The 17,394-nt window shown below is 44.4% G+C and overlaps 1 protein-coding gene across 2 annotated transcripts in view; it reads right to left on the reverse strand.

The window, feature by feature from the left end:
• Positions 1-17,394, reverse strand: part of GSK3B (glycogen synthase kinase 3 beta) — a 151,355-nt gene that overhangs the window by 5,407 nt on the left and 128,554 nt on the right. Inside the window, exons 9-11 of one of the 2 annotated variants that reach the window (XM_065676115.1) lie at positions 14,864-14,902; positions 12,345-12,531; positions 6,655-6,753 (exon numbers count right to left, since the gene is read on the reverse strand). In XM_065676115.1, the coding sequence (XP_065532187.1) occupies positions 6,655-6,753; positions 12,345-12,531; positions 14,864-14,902 (325 nt within the window). The remainder of the gene's footprint in view (positions 1-6,654; positions 6,754-12,344; positions 12,532-14,863; positions 14,903-17,394) is intronic. The other variant, XM_065676116.1, reaches the window with a different exon arrangement.

Genomic DNA, 17,394 nt, shown 5'->3' on the forward strand with positions numbered 1-17,394 from the left:
ACCCGCAACTCCCGCTGCTTGGTTAGGATGCTCTCTTGGCTTCAGGGGCTGTGGATGGCACAGTTTGGGCTGGGGAGAGGCTGGGAAGGCGGTCTTCAAGCCAGACAAAGGCGAGCTCAAGGGCTGAGGGTTGCAGGGCAGCAAGCAAACACCCAGCCGGGCTCTGGCAGATATTGAAGGAGGCAACATTGCCCACGCTACGTAAGTGTAAGACAAGGCACGCTTGCATCGCCAAAGCTAACGTCAAGTACCTGTGGCCACCACACTGATGCTGAAGTTTCACTGTTTGGCCTTCTTGTGACAAAGCTGCCTGGAAAGGTGTGAGTGAGTGCAGAGCCTGCTCCCCTGGCAGAAACAGCTTGCGTGTTCATGTGCAACTCATGCACTTGTTGCCTCAGAAAACATCCTTCAGGTCTACTGCTTTATTCCATGATGCTCAACCAAAGTTGGACCTGCCACCCCCTGAACTGCTGAAGCAGATTAACATCAAGGCCTGAAACCAGTGACAAGGTTTACACAAGCCAATGACACTGTCAGAGGATCAGCTCTCTGCAATAAATGGTCTCTAACACCTTCTCTTCTCTGGGAGTGACAGTGCTCCACAGGGAAGCAAGCCACAGGGGTGTATGGCAAAGTGCATCTCAAGAAAAGACAGGGTTTGCCACGAGATCCTGAAAGGAAATGCACGGTAACTGTGTTCTCACAGGCCACGTGCATCAGGTATTCTCTGTTCTTGGTATGAGAAGAGCTGATAGGAAAAAAAATGCACCAACTTCATCTCAGACCACTCTATATAGGATCTACCTAGTGCAGTCACAGGAAGGTAAGCGGATGGCAGGTTAAACACATAAAATTCTCAAAGAATAATAAATAAATAGGAAATGTGAAAAAGATGTTAAGAGAGGCTTTCTATGAGAGACCATCATGCATTTCTCCCACTTATTTTAAGTAAGGTTAAATGCAAAGCCATCCATACTGCAGCAGGGTTAAAAAAAGGGCCAAGTCTCAGTACAGAAGAGGGCAGACTGGGCAAACAGTGCATACAAAAAGACAGGGGGAAAAGACCCATGAAAAGGAAGGACAGATTTACCGACCTCAGACCGAAGGACAGTCTGACTAGCATCAATAACAGACATGACAAAACACAGCTGGCTGGCAATGGGGGTGCAGTGATACTTCTCCAGCACTGCAGAGCTCGTGAGGCAACGCAGCCAGGCAATGCTCTACCATCACCTGCTAACAAACCCCTCTCCTCTCATGCCACACTCACCTCACCATAGTTGGAAGCGCAGCCATGAGCAAAGGCAATGGAATGAATGAGAGTCTAGAGATGGGCAGCACTTTGAGTGACAAATTAAGTAACAGACATAGACAAAGGTGATGAAAATAGCAAATCAAACAAACAGCAGCATCCAGGAATACAAGGGGTAAGCAGGAAGAGAGGGTGATGCCTGTTTGAAAAGGAAATGCTGCGAGGAGTGTGTGGGAAGAAAGGGAAATCCTCCTGGGGGCAGAGGATGCCAGATGACTGCTCTGGGAGTTTTCCATTCCCTTTCCTCTCATCCCAAATTTATTGCAACCCCTCCCTCATGAAGGAATGACCACCATGGTAAAACCCAGCTCACAGAGTTAAAGCACCGAGGCAGGGTGACGACAGTGCCATGTGCTATGGGGAAAGCTAGCCTTGCCCACAAGAGACACCCTCCTATGTGGAGAATTTCCCCGAAGGAGCAATTCCCAAATCCCTCATGCACGCAGACCAATGATGACCATGGAAATCTTAAGTGACCCAGCCAGCCAGCTGATAGTTACCACACTTATAATTACAAACTCTCGCTGTGCCTGGTCTAGATTAACTTTCAGGTATGGATAAGCTCCAGTGAATGCAACATCTGCCATGCCTGATGCGAGCAGTCCAGCTGGAGTCTGTACTGCTGGCAGAGGATTCCTGTGTGTGCATGGAAAGTGCTTTTATTCCATTTGCTGAAATGAAATGTGCCTTTTGATCTCCTGTTCTTGAAGACAGCAGAGGCTGACATCGTTATCATTACACTGCTACTGAGCAGAGATAAAGAAAAAAGAGGAGGGGATGGAGCTACTCCATGTAATGTATGTAACATATGCTCCTTTTCTATCATCACCAGTGAGGGAGTTGCTAAGAAATATATAGGCCACATGTTAAAGAGGAAATAAACCAGGTGAGGCAGCCCAGGACCATTTACATGGGGCCTTTCACAACAACATATAGAAGCCCACCCAGGCTGGGACAAAGCATTGAGCCTGCTCAAAGCTTGAAGTGGCCCTAAACCTGCAGGAAAATGCAGTATTTTGATAATCCAGCTTGTTCTTTGACTCTGCCTCAACAAGACATCTGGGGAACAAAGAGAGGCTTTTTCTCTTTGCTGAGGTGCCAGAAGAACGAGCACAATTCAAGTACGGGGGTCTCTGGACATTGCTTTCCTTCTCACCACAAGGCACCAGTATTTGGGCATAAGAGAAGAAAATACAGGCCTTCAGCAGTGCTGCTAGAACATCTGCTTTGCAAAGCAGCAGGGAGCAAAGCTAGGAGCTTTCTGGTATGGGACAGATGACTGTGGTTTGAGGTCAGGGCAGTCTCATTGCCCTGTCACCTCTGGCTGTGCAGGCAAAGAAACCACATTAGGGCTTAAGTGTCAGCCACCTCCAAAAGTGCTTCCAAACAGAGGGCAAAGTATCTCCCATCAGTGAAGAGCACCTCCCCCCATTCAGCTTTTCCCTCTGAGGAACACCTTGGCTTTCTTGGAGGGTTACTCCTTAGAAACCTCCCAGAAAGGAAAGAGAGGGCTACAGTTCAGCAAGACAGAGGTGCCAATTCAGTCCGAGACAGCCCATAAGCACTAAGGAGAGCATTAGCTGGTTTGATCTGTAATGCTGATGGACTGTGCTGCTTTTCTGCAAAGATACAGAAACAAAGCTTCCACCAGCCCGGGCACAGGGCAGCTGAGAAGATGAGAAGGATGAGGGGAAAAGCCTGGTTTTCCTATTGCGCCTGCATATGGATGCAGAAATCCAGAGCCCAGAGCAAAACTGGAACATAAAAGCCTGAAACATGCAAGTTTTACTCCTCCAACTATCATAGACTCATCCCTGTGCTGAGCTTGCAGATGCCTGAGCATGCCCCTTTTCTGGTTAAGGAATCAGCTTCCCAAAACTCCCTTGATGGGAATACTCTGAATGTACTAAATGTTGTTTTATTGAGCACCATGGTCTTTTTCAACTGCACACACTGGCAGGTAACACTAGCTCTAATCTGCTTTGTTGCTGAAAGTTCAGACACGCTATCACACTTGGGATTACATGGGATCAACGCAGTGGGATGCCCAAGATGATGACTCCAGTATCCCTGCTGACACAACTCCCCTGCAAATGGCAAATACGCTCTTCCCATCTTAATGCTGACTAACAGAGAGGTAACTACTGCTGCTGGCTGATCCAGGGAGCAAAACACAGAGTCACACAAGCAGATACGTGTGTGGCTTGGTGTGCATGCTCCCCTCCCCGATGCTGCGGCTGCACAGCTAGGAAACCATCCTCCATAAGCTAATCAAGCCAGCATCCACACAAATAAAGCTGTATTGGCATTTCTGATCAATGGCCAATACAATCGACAAAAAGCAAGCACATAATCTCAAGCAGGGGCCAATAACTCCCATCTTCCTTTTCCTCTGCTTTGCTTTAGACATGTCATTAATGTCACACAAGAGTTTCTCATAAACCTTCAGGTGAATTTGCTAACACTGGTGCAGCAAAGCTTCATACTCCCTAGGTTCTATTAGTACAGCAAATCCAGCTTTATCACTCAAGAGAAGAGGAAATTTGCAACAAAAACATTTTAACACTTAAAAATCAACCTACAACAATTCTCCTGCATTTAAGATCATGATCCCAGGAATACTGTTGCATTGGGCTGTTGAAATCACCACTGTGGAACTATCGGTTAACAAAATTTACTCATTTTTGCTGTATTTTAAAAATGCAGATTTGTGACATACTGGTTACCACGAGTTGTATTGCTGGCTTGATGAAACCTGCTCTGTTAATGTGGTATGTTGAAAAGCCAATCTTTCCATCTCTCGGCACCATGGCACTGCTAAATGTCCTGACAAATGCTGCTTTGGTAGACTTGGGACAAACAGATCTCACTTCTGAAGTTATTCTCTAACTATGACCCTGCCTTGATGCATGATAAAGAGCTGTGCTTTACACCTTGTCAAAAAGCAGAGATTCTGACATGGCTGCATACTAACACGACAGCTCTGAAGACAGAGTAACTGCCTGCAAGCAGGTAACAACCACCCACCGGGGTTATCTACAGTGATGAACAAGTACACTGCATTTCAATGTACGTGCACCTATGCCTCAAGCTTATGGAGTAGGCAATCATAAGAGTGGAAGCTTGGACCTCAGTTCTGCTTGCTAGAGGGAGATGCGAGTTACACACTGATAATACGAATTACAGTTACATATAACCTGCTTCTCCCTTTGAACTGCCTTGAGAGCTACATCTTGTTGCTTCATCATCACCTTTCTAGTTTCTGAATTTCTACTGCTTAGCCACATGTTGCAGAAATGTCTCCTGCCTATCAGGATGCCCTCGGGTAGGTGAGAGTTGCTCCCATGCTGCTTTAGCAGCTACTGAAGGAATAGAAATGTACTGCTCTGGGATGTGGAGGGCCATAGGGAAAGAAGGGACCCCTTATTCGAAAATCTCTTGCTAAGTGTGGCATCAGTATGCAAAGCACAACAGATTAACATAGCTGCATACAGGGCCTAATCCTAAAAATCACAGCTCCCATGGAATTCCCACTGCCCGCTGTGAGAGCCTCATGTGAATAAGAAACTACCAACGGGCTGTGCTGCAGAAACACAAAGCTGCAAGTTGCCCGATACTGAACTTCATCTCAACTTCTTTTCCAAGCTGCAAGGGTATTTTTATGGGTTCTGAACTATGAATAACAAGTGCTGTCCCAACTTGGTGCGGTGCTTGCAAATAGATTTAAAGCTGTCGACATCAATAAGGTGGGGTTGTTTTGTTGTTCTCTTTTTTGGGGTATACTTCACATTTAGGACTCAGCCTAAATGCATTTCGCCCCCACATGAGCTCTTGGAAAGTGGTGGGTGAAAACAGATTTCTTAACCCCATTAATTCCTGAAGACTTGACAAAGAGAACTCCTTGGAAGTCATCAAGGGGACCTTAAGTGAAACAATATTTTTCAGAAGGGCTTGGAATAATTTTCCATGTGTGTATTTTGTAGTTTTCCAATCACTTTTACTACTTTATCTGCTTTTTTTCTCTCACTTGTTGAGCAACAGATGCACGGAAAAGGGAAACAGAGAACATGACTATTTGCAAAATACTGCCAAGTGTATGAAACAAACATACTAAATTAGAGGATACCAATTTTGCTTTCTCCTAAATTCAGAGGACATACAATTGTACAGGCTATATCTTTTACCTACTGCTCCTACATCTCCAGGGAAGCCTCATCTTTCAAATCTGGGTGCATTTGGCTGTCCTGGAGTATGAAAATGCTCTCCATACAGCACAGGCTGGACCAAGCCCATCAGGTAACTGTCCAGAGCATCGACCTGCAAATGCTTTCCTGAACGTTTCAATGCTACCTTTTCAATTAGGGCTTCCCCTTATCAGCTATTTTACACTGAGTAGGCATTCTGCACCTCCAAATGGGGTCAGAGCCCTTCTCAGATGGGACTGACATGCACACAAGCTACATATAGAAGCACACCCCTTCTGCAGCCTGCCTTGGGTTGCCCAATCCCCAAGAGAGCCGGCTGGTTTGCTGACTCAGAGCTGACTCAGAGGAAGACTACCATGTACTGAATCACCTCTACCACATCCTGCAGCACCTGGGATTTTCTTTGGGAGCCTCCCAAATGATATTAGCAGGCTTTTAAGCTTTCACTGGAAACTGAATACAGTATGGAGTGGCTACAGGCCAACAGTGAGCTTTTAAAAGGTTTTTGACAGAAACTTGAGAGAGAGCAACAGAGGCAAGAAAGAAATTCACTCAGCGCTGGCCAAAAAAGCATCTGCCTGATACCCAAAGATGACACAAGCAAACTCAGTAAGAAGCAACGGCAGCTACTTAGATGAGGCAGTGAGCACAATGACTGAACTCCCTCAGTAGACTTTTAAGTGCTAATGCCTTTGGGGAAGGCATCCGACCTCCACAGAGGCCACGTGTACTGAGCTAGCTGTTTCTTCTCTTCCTGGGCATCTAGCACAAGCTCATGCTCCAAGTCAGTATTAATTTCAGACCAGTTGAAAACTCAGAACTTAAGTGCAAACCAACCCATGAGGACTGCTAAAAAACAACAGGTGATTTTATTAACAGTGGAAGTCTGAGCGAGAAGTACCAACAAACTATGAGGTCAAATGCAGAGTTAAAGTGCCCTGGGTTAGGATTTGGGTTGGTGACCGCTGCTAGCACCCAAACAACCACCCACCAAGAGCAAGTTTCGGGTGATGCTGGAAGAAGTCCTTCCTCCCCGTTCACCCTGTGCCAAGGCAGCTCACGGGCCTCAGCAGAAGGAAGGTGCCTAGTCAAGGAGAGCGAGGGTGGGGAGGGAGGCAGGCGATTGCATGTTCTCACCTGAGGCTGCTGTAGCGTTTGTAGGGGTTGAAGCAGCTGCTTGGTTCCGGGCATGAGCAGGGATGAGGATCGAAGCCAGAGATGGGTTACTTGACAGTTCTGGAGGGGAGGTGGAACAAAACACATTAGCTCATCGACCACGAAGAGCCCAGCATGCAGTTTCAGCTCCTTGGGTTCCCCCCGTAACAGCAACCTTGGGTGAAATGCATGCCTTTACAGCCAAAGGTCATGTTACGTTTTCTTCTTTGCCAACCAGTGAGAGGAAACCACAGGGATATTCGGCAAAGCAGTCTCCAGAGCAAGACTGTCAGAACTACAAGTAGTGGTGCATGGGAATTGTTTCCTAGAGAAAGACAGCAGCTTGGGAGTTAGCAAAAAACCAGCCAAGCCTGTTCCTTATCAGCAGCCTGATAATGCTGTTTCCTTCTAAGCACTGGAAGGATTCCCTTCACAAACCCACTTGCAATCAGTCTTAAGAAGGCTGATAACAGGGGTGCTGCTTTGGGCACAGGTTCAGCAAGCAAGCAGCATCAATAGTTGCTCCAAGAGCTTCTGGGATTTAGTTCTTAGCATCACTTTCTCAAGGACCCAGGAACCCAAGACCAGTCTCCTTGAGCGAGGCCAAGAAGAGGTGGCACCTCCTTTAAAAGCACAGGGAAAAGCAAAGGGAATTGATTATCAGGGCAATTTAAATGGACAACAAAATGATGCAACCATTCTTTCTGAAGACATTAACCAAGGCAAAAATAGTCATGTCTTTTAGGCTCCAAATCTAATATAGTTTCAACATGTATCAGAATAAAAAATAGGCATCTTATAGCCACAACTGTGGGAGGATAAGGGCTACGCACTGCCAACAAATGACAAACTTCTGGCACCCTTTCAAGAGAATCTAGTGCCTCACAGAAGGTGGAACTGAGCAGACAAGACAGGTCCTGTTTGCTACAGAAACAGGAGTGACTGGCTGCCTCTTGAGAAAGCAGCATCCAGTTCCAGAGAAGGATGTGAACAGTCACCTCACAGACAGGAGAGTAATGAATTTTGGAGCTCCGGGAGGTCATCTGGAGGAGGAATGAGAATAGACAGCTTTTTACATAAGACCTCCAGATAGCAAGGGCTATCCAAATCGCACCATGTGTTCAGTAAGGGAGTTTCGTACAAAGTCTTCAATTACTTGTGCTTATTTTCAACAGCCTATTGCTTTTCTTTAACACAAGCTTTAAACTTAGGGCCTAAAGGGATCAGAAGTCTACTCAGCAATTTCATTTTTTACTCTGTTAAGTTACATGAAGTTTCCTTACAGCTGTCAGGGCAAGAGGCAGAAGACTCTCACCTGCTCACTGCTACACATTTTGAGACTGTTTCAGCACTTACGAATCTAAAGCTCCAGTCTAGAACCAAACATTAAGTTGTTACATTACCCGCAACCCATCCAATTTATCCTGTAATTCTCCATTCATCTCTAAACAGACCTAGCTAGCCCATCTAGAAAGCCCTGCTACTCACAACATTTGTACAAATACTAATCCTCAAATTCACGTGGGAATAATTCACAATTCATATGTTTGTAATATAATTCAGCATTTGTAAGTCTCCATTTTAAATGGAAAAATAAACAGAAGAAATGTGAATCCTCAAGTGTCAAAGCTGAACAGCAGTGACACACCTATACTTTAATACTACCTTGGGTATTAGCTGCTCTGTGCTAGAAAATGTTGCTCCTTTAATTTTTTATCCAAGCTGTTTCTCAAATCTATTAGTGGGAATCTGCTGCTTACCTCACTTTCTGGAAGTTTTTATCATCCCCTCATCACTGGCAGCTACGACCCAAACAAAGGCAGAGCTGCACCATCAAGGAAACCAAATAACATTTGCTACCTTCCAGTGCTAAGTGGCTTCTTGAGGATGCAGCTACAGACTGTCTGCATTACTGCAGCCACAGATGCAGCTGATCCAACAGAACACCACCGTTGTAAGGCACCTGAATCCCATTCTCATTCCTCCCATACATTCACCAAGTGCCACCATAACACCACTTTTTGCAGCACCCATTATGGCATGTATACAGAATTCTGTTGGTTTTAAGGCAAATGCAACCATTCCTCTGAAGCTACCTTGAAGAATGTGCATAGAGACTACAAGACTCATCTTGTTCCTGTCTCAAACCCCACGTTATCTTTCTTGGTATGAAGTTTCTTAAATTCAGCATGCTCTGAATGTCTTGAAGCTTCACTCAGGAGCATGTTAATTCAGACAAGAAATAATCAAAGTAAATTGAACTCCTGGCTGAAGTTTAAAAGGAGCTTTGCTTGAGGACTTGGTTGGATTTTTGTTCTATCACATTTTTGCTGCTATCGCCTCTGTAAGGATGAGACATGTCGATACCACGGAAAAAGCTTGACCTACAGTATCTGCAGTTGACAAAGTATTGAGAAGGTCAAACTGTTGAACTGTAGCTTGCTTATCTAATCAAACTTGCAATTCAAGGCTAGATTAATTACAACCAGAACTGCTGCTGCAAGAAGGTATCGTGATCAAGGCAATCCAGCCAAAGCTTTCAATACCATGATGTGAACAGAGCTGCTATCCCAATTCATTTATGAGACCCAACCCCCATTCACATCAGCTGGGAGAACACCTCTGGCTTTCTCCTGATCAAACCATGCCATTTGCAGCCAGTTTACATATCCAGTAAGGAGATGTGTGTCTGGGATGGGAATGAAAATGTCCACTTTGCTAGAACACCAGATCGCCTTCATTCCCCAGACACAAGAAAATGCTTGGTCTTGGGAAACAGTGCAGTGCTCTTTATCAGCATTGTTACATTTCATTTATCAACATTCCCATAAGCCCCTGGAAAAAATTAGTCTTGTATCAGTTTGCTTTGTCACAATAACAAATTCCACGTAACTCAGGCTGTCCCAGCAGTTTCTCCTTAGCCTAGAAGAGTGCCGGACTCTGCCCAAGTTTCATTCTGTCCCACTGTCCCCTCTAGGACCTGAGCAGAAATAAAACCTGTCTTGAAAGAAAAACCTAGATGGCACTCAAATAGTACAGTGAAACAGTTTGGTTAGAAATGCACAATAACCGTTCCTAAGTGCTGAATCACAGAACAATTTTACAGCGTTTAATGGCCAGCATGGACTGACAGTAACATTTGTGACCCAGTTCTACCACCACCATGTTACAAGTAGTTCAGGAAATTTAGGGCAGTCATTTCACAGATTGTTTGAAAATTCAGCTTCTAAGAGAAAAAAAAGCTTTCCATGCTTTCTGTTTTGCAAGTCTAACAGCCAGCTCTGCAGCTAGTGGAGATATCTCTTCGGCCAAAACACTGTCTTCAAACCCCAATTTATGTATAATATTTGTTTAAACAGCAGTAGAAACTTACAGGTAAGACATTAAGAATGACCAGATAAAGCTCTCTTTGAGAGATCCCATCTCTACAATAAGGTAAGCACCAACTTGTCCCGCAACTACTGCTGGCAGCCAAAGCCATGATCTTTATCTTCCATATACTCTCACTTACTTTTCTAGACTCCATCTGAGCAGCATCAGTTCTCAGACCAGCAGATCTGGTGTGACACTTCAGTTCTTTCTGAGAGTCAATCCAGTGCATTAATGGTCAGATTTATGTTGTTATTTCTAACAGGTTTGCCTTCGAGCCTTCTGCAGCTACCTCCTACTTCATGGGTTTCAGGCAACTGGATGTAGCCAAATAAAACACATCTAAAACTTAATATTATCTGTTGAAAACACATGCTCCTCAAAACAAAAGGATGTCTTTCAACACTTTTTAAATTACCACAGATGACTTAACATGAGTCATCATTTGATTCCAATAACTGGATCTATTTCCTAGTTGGGATTTCTGCTCTGGACTAGCCAATTCAACAGTCTTGCACTGTCTGGCTGAAGAGCAAGGATTGTAGTGTGGTTACAGCAGGAGCAAAAGCTTCTTGTGTATCTTAGAATCACAGAATCATTTAGGTTGGAAAAGACCTTGAAGATCATCCAGTCCAACCATTAACCTAGCACTGCCAAGTCCTCCACTAAGCCATGTTACTAAGCACCAGAGCAATCTCTTGAAACACCTCCAGGGACGGTGACTCCTCCACTTCCCTGGTCACAGTCAGGACTGCTGCTACATGAGACTCACTGATGCACGTTTATTAAATACAAAGGTCTTAAAATCACCGTGCTACGCAATGGAATTACTTCTTAAGAAAAAAATCAGCTCTTGTTACTTGACTTCGGGTGGTCACCTACACCAGAGCTATCTGAAAATGTGCTCATGGCCAGCCTCTGTCCTGCCTTCCCTTTTTAGATGGTGAAACTGGCACCTGCCTAGGACAGAAACTCGCTTTTTGGAAAGCTTCACAACTCTTTTCTAAAATCCTCATTTTCATGTAGTAGATGAGCTCAATCTTAACATCACTAAGAAACAGTAGGAAATAATGTCAAAAAGAACAGGGGTGAAGTGGTATTATGATACTGGGAGCAGAACCATCTTAGCTACTGAAGACAGCCTTCAAGTGGGCAGAAAAGGCAATTCATGGGTACTGTAACAAAGAAGGACCTGTAATATAGCTACTAAATTCATAACAGTAGATGCAGAAATCAGCACAGAGTACAGTGACCTGGAAGCACAAGCTCTTTTCTTGATGGCTTTAAGGTGTTTGTGCTTTGGACACAAAACCTTTTGGCTCTCTCCCTGCCGCCCTTGGTTTTTGTTTCTAAATGAAAGGGTCCACATGTTGAAGGAGAGGTCTCTGTTTCACAGGTTGGCAGATGGGCACTGCATGCACCAGAGAGGCTGAAAAATTACACTGGTGCTAACTCAGCCAAAAGGTGGTTTGGGCTTTCAACAGAAAAGGCACGTAGGTCTGTTCTTGCTCAAAGGATGAGAATTGGCAGCTAATCGCGTCAAGAAAGCTCTAGAATTAATTACTAGCATATTTGTATGCCATACTTCTCACATGCTCTGTCTTGGCAGGCAAAACTGTTCTAAGGGGATATCAGTTCTACATTTTTCACTTGCGTTTAAAAAAAAAAACCAATAACCAAACCACACATCAACAACTTTTAAATTTGATACTGGTCTGGCTTCAAGTAAAAGGTTAGTTATCTGCCATTTTTACAGTTTCCAAATGACTGAGTCAATGTGATGCCAGACAAACTGTACAGAACATAAAATCAGGACACTAACACCTCCGTATTTATCTCATACCTAGAATCAAAATGGGCAGCAACACTGCAAACCTCCCTGTCAAACCTAATATGCACTACCGCTCGCTATGGCGTTTCAGGTACGATGGAGCAGGATCGCCTCCAAATGATAATCTGATCTCCATGGTCTGCTGACCATGATACTTCACACAAAGCCAGCAGCCATGCTGCAGACACTCAACTGCGAATGTAAACCTTCTTGAAGCAATCCAATAGTAACAACCCTTGGTACCCTGCATGAAATTTGAACTGAAGGCATCAGGCATCTGAAAACCCCATAACCCGTTTCTCCAAAGTCCCTTTCCTCTCTGTTTGAAACAGAGAGCTGGTTATGGAACCACTTAACAATCTTAGTCCTGCTCAGAGACTTTTACTTTTGGGGGAGTGACACCTGCATCACAGCAAACATTTATCCAAGTGCTCCTTCCTAAAGAAGGGATCCTTCAACGCTCACAGGCTACCTTGAGTGGTGAAATTGAAGAGTGCAGGTTTCTCTCGCCCATTTGGTAACTTGACATTTGGGTCCCGTAGTTCATCGAAGAAAGAGTGCGCACAGGCCTCCAGGGGAGTCAGGCGGGCAGTGGGGGTGTACTCCAACAGACGGCTACATAGCGCGATTGCTTCTGGTGGAGTGCGGGGCCGGAAGACCTAAAACAAGACAAAAAGAGAAAACAAGCCAGGAGAAACAGGTTGTCTGGGTATGTTTCTTTTCCGTGCTGACCAGAAGCAAGTCAGAGCAATTAAACCTCTCATTGCCCAACAAGCTGGAACAAACAAGTTGTGGTTTGTGCTACTCAAAGTCCTCCAGTAAGCATGGGAAAATCCAGTTCCTGGGGTTGAGAAAGGGTTAATTGCAACGTCTTGCACTAGAGTGAAGGTGCAATGCCAGCAAGAGACGTCATGAGAGCGCACTCAGAAAAACAACTTAAAGAATGAAGGGGAAACTCATTCAAAAATCATGATAAACACACAGAAGTGCTTCCAGCCATGCACATGGGGTGGAGTGGAGGTGGGGAGGAGGGTTCAAATGAGCAGGATTCACTGAATGTAAAAACTGAATAAGGCCCTCGCTATGGTTTCGGGTTGGGGCGGTTTTTTTTTTGTGGCCAGAGAATGAATCCTTAGTAACATGGACTTTTGCAGGCAGGCAGGCAGGCAGGTCAGATTGTTGCTATGGAGGCTGCTGTTCAACTTTGGAGAACAACAAGGAAAGCACGGGTGGGGTGCAGGAAATGTCTTAGCTCTAATTTGCAAGTTACTTCTTCCGTGACCTTATTCTGGCAAGTCATTCCCATAAGTTTATTGGGATAATTCCTGCACATTTGGTACTTGTAAGGACAGCTGAAAATTGCGTCAAGAGAACCAACTATTTTACTCTAACAGATTTTTACCTTGCGTGATTACAAATAGGAGTTCTTCACTGCAGCTTTGTTTCAGTCTTCTAAGAACAGTCCTACCCACCACTAATCACACCCCCATCTTCCTTTCTCATTATGTCAAAAGCAAAATATGAGTTAAAATGATGTGGATGGTCCCCCTCAAGTAGTTCTGCCTTGCTATGTTGCAAGTGATATGCAGGCTGGGAAAAAGGGAGTGGGGTGGCTGCAAGTGTTAAATTCTGATGCCAGCATTTCTGGTAAATATGGAGCTAACCCCAAATGCTTTTGCCCCACTGTGGGTGAACCCAAGCCACACAGCACCAAGGAGCAAAACAAGAGATAAATACAATTCAGGGCATGACATGCTCATTAATCACAGACGAGGAGCTTGCACAGGCACTTCTTAAGTAGGTTTTAAACCAAAGACACATATGCTCTCTTGAATGAGCATCAAACACAAATGCTAAGTTCTCCAGAGACTGAGATTTTATCCCCTTGGTGCCCAGCTGGCTCGGGAGCACCCAGGACCGCTGCAGTGCGTGCTGTACTAACTGGTGTGGCAGGGAATCCTGACTCGGTGAGCCCAAAGAGCCAGGTACTCAAAAAGCACAATTTATTTCTACTGAGTTATTGCAAAACAAGCCGAAAAAGTTTTCACATGAGGCCTACACTGACAAAAAGAACGGCATCAGCTTAACACTGCTGGCAAAGAACCTCAGCTGACCACCGTGCCGTGAGTGCACGGAGGGGCAGGAGAAGCTGCTTTTGCATGCTGCTGGCAGAGCCTGGGCTGCTGACCACAGTGCACAGTGGATGCCAGTGTCACTCCCAAGCCACAGCCTGACCACAATAATATCTCTAGCAAAAAAAAAAAAAGAATAAAAATGAGCTCTTTTCACTTTTTGCCCCTCACTAAGTAGCACAAATGAGTTTGTCTTGAGGTAAATCCACACAAGAGAAGTTGCTCGGTCTTTAGCATGAGAGTAAAACTACTGAGATCTCCCTCATGAACCTTCACACTGATGTTTTAACAGGCTTGATTTACCACAGCTTGAGGCTGAAGCACTTGACTCTTGGCTGTGTTTTTCCCTCAGGACAGCTCACGTATCAGCTATTGTACAGATTTTAAAAAGGAAAAAAAAAAGAGGAATAGTTTTCCTTAAAGCAAGGATGAAAAGTACCTTGAGCACATTAGAAAGCAGTCACCAATCTGCCATCTGTAGGAGTGCTCCTTTGTCCACCCAAACTCATTTTCAGTGAAACCCTAGCGCCTGTTTCCTAAGCCCTGTTGAGAACTGTTCAGCCTACCTTTGGCTCTGAAATGAGTTACTTGGGGTTGGCAGGTCCTGAAGTCTGTCCTGACTGCTTCGAACCAGGGATGGGGGGGAAGAAATAAATGGAAAAGGAAGGCCTCACATGGCCTCCCCTACAACAAGCGGTGACTAACATGAAGTGAGTTACGGTCGGTACTCATCTCATCTCTGTCACCTTGCATGGTATAACATTTGCCTGGCTGCTGGCTCAAAGATGTGGTTTGAACTCAAATATTCCACTTTTTCAAGGCTAGGCCTAGTAATTTGAGAAAATGTTTAAGTACATACCCGTACTCCTGAGGTGAAATGTCCTGTTCCTGACGAGTCCTAAAGATGATAATGCAGTGAAATAATCCAAACAGGGGGAGTCAATCCAAAAGAGAATAGTCCAGCAAGGAAAAATATAGCCAATATTATAAGAAATCCATGGTGTGGGGGACATAGAAAATGTTTATACAATTAGAAACTTTAAACATCAGTCTCCATAGCAGCAAGTCCAACTTCACCACAGTGTATGCCAAAAAATCGATTGTGCAATGGTGAGGCATAGTATAGAAACATTTCTATATTAAATTTATGTTCCAATGCCAGTGCATTTACTAAAATAATAAAAAAAATTGAAATCAAAACTCTAACTTGAACTAAAAGGGTAATTGAAATTCCCATCATAAAGAATTTTCAGTCCTCGGTCCTGGATATAAACGCCCACAGACAAATGGGGCCAGGTTATTTTGTCCCCAAAGGTGCATCCCATTGGTAAGTCTGTCCCAGAGACACAATGCGAATTTTGGGTGGTTTTGGTATTTTTTTTCCCAAAAGTACCCAAACCCCAGCAATTTGTAATTTGTGCTGAAGAGAAAGGAAAAATCCGAGAACTTTACTTTGGAATTTGGATGCTTTTAATTTGCGTGAGCTATGAGTGCCTCAGGCCGCCGCGGATTATTCTCCATTTTGGATTGACTTCCCCCGCCACTGGATTTTGTTTGCTGGCGTTATCTCTTTAGGATTCTTCAGGAACTGGACGTACCACCTCAGGAGTGAGGGTATGGACTGAATTGCTCTCTATTGCGGGTTTATTTCCCCTCATACCCGTCGCACCCGTTACTTAAATTTTTTTTCCCCTCAATTTGTCCCCTCCCACCTCCCTTTCGAATAACACCCTGAGAAATAAAAGCAAAACCCCCTGCGGTCTTTTAGTGCTTCCCACTCAACACAGTTCCACCAGGAAAGCTGTCCAATTCACCCACGGAGAACTACACGAGCGGCTGCTGCCTGCAGCAACGGCTACACCAGCACTTCCATGCCACGGAGCGCCAATGTCGGGGCAATGCCGGGCTGGCGCTCCATGGTGGGAAGGGGTGGGAGGACAGGCAGACAGTGGGACCTGTAAGCCGGGAAGCCCCTCGGATGTACGGCTCAGCAGGAGTATTGGGTCTCTGTAGTTCTCAGTGAGGGAATTGAGTTAGTAAATAATCCGCGGATTATTTTTAGTCTGCGGACTAAAATTTAGTGCACGGACTAAAATCCGGCCCATGGAGCAAAGTCTGTCTCGGTCTAAAATACATCTGGGTGAAAGCAAAAGAGAAATTAAAAATAATAATAATAAAAAAAAAGAAAAGAAAAGAAAGAAAAAAGGAGAAAGGAAAAATAAAGGAGAACAAAGCTAAGTGCACAAAGTAAAGTGTTTTGGGCGGACTAACATTTAGTAGGCAGACTAAATATGGCCGGGCAAAAGGCACAGCAAGTCCACAAACGAAAGAAAAAAAGAACCAAAACTAAAACACTGACAGGAACTTTGAAAGCATTCCAATACTACCCCACCGGCGCAGCAATTCATTTTTCTAAAATGAAACAAGACCTTGGGTAAGGCTATTTGTCCACAGGAGGGACCGAAGGCTCAAGTTTTCATTTTAAAAAATGAACCTGTTTTGGAGATAAACAAATGCAAAAAAAAAAAAAAGAAAAAAAAAGAAAAAAAGAAAAAAAGAAAAAAAAGAAAGAAAAAACAAAAAAAGGCTTTTACATACAAATTTCTTCAAGGAAAATTTGCACTTGCAATAACTCAAACCCTCTTGTTTCTGCAAAGCAAATGAATTTCAGGCTGAGACCCAGGTCACTGGTTGTTTTGGTTTTTGGTTGGTTGGGGTTTTTTTTGGATGAGTTGCAAAAATCTCCATGATTTGGTCATGTCAGATGGAAACGCTGACTCACCAGAGCCACAGCCAGCTTTTGGGGCTGGGGTTTTTATTATTGGTTTGGTTTTTTCTTACTGTATTCCCCTTCAGATCCCAATAAATCTGTACCTCACCAAACGGCTGAGGGACCAGTGCAAGTTCTTTCTTTGTTCAGGCATGCTGGTGACGCACAAATACTGACAGACCATATCAGCTAGACAGCAAGGTCAGACACACTGCTCTCTCCTTTCTATGTTACGCTGCCATCAATGCCATTTATTTTATGCTACTTCCCCTTCATTTGTCTGGAACTACCACCTCAACACTTCAAACACGACTGCCAGGCTTAACTGCCCCTGGTGCACGATGTAGCTCTCAACCCCAAGAGACTTCAATTTAGATGAAGTCTTCGTGCACTAGCCGAGCGGTCCCATTTTATCTTGCTAATTTGAAATAGTTCCTATCAGTGTAGCAGAGCTCACACCCCTTCTGAATCTCATTTTGGTTTTTGCACGCATAGAAAGATGAAAGAAAAAGGATAGAAAGCAGAGGATTCTCCTATTTTACTTCACTCACATCAGCATTCAGCTCTCAAATAAAACCACATGGGGCAAGAGCTAAGTATTGTTTTAACAGAATGGTTGC

Source organism: Lathamus discolor, chromosome 4 (assembly GCF_037157495.1).
Source record: "Lathamus discolor isolate bLatDis1 chromosome 4, bLatDis1.hap1, whole genome shotgun sequence".
NCBI classification, from domain to species: Eukaryota; Metazoa; Chordata; class Aves; order Psittaciformes; family Psittacidae; genus Lathamus; species Lathamus discolor.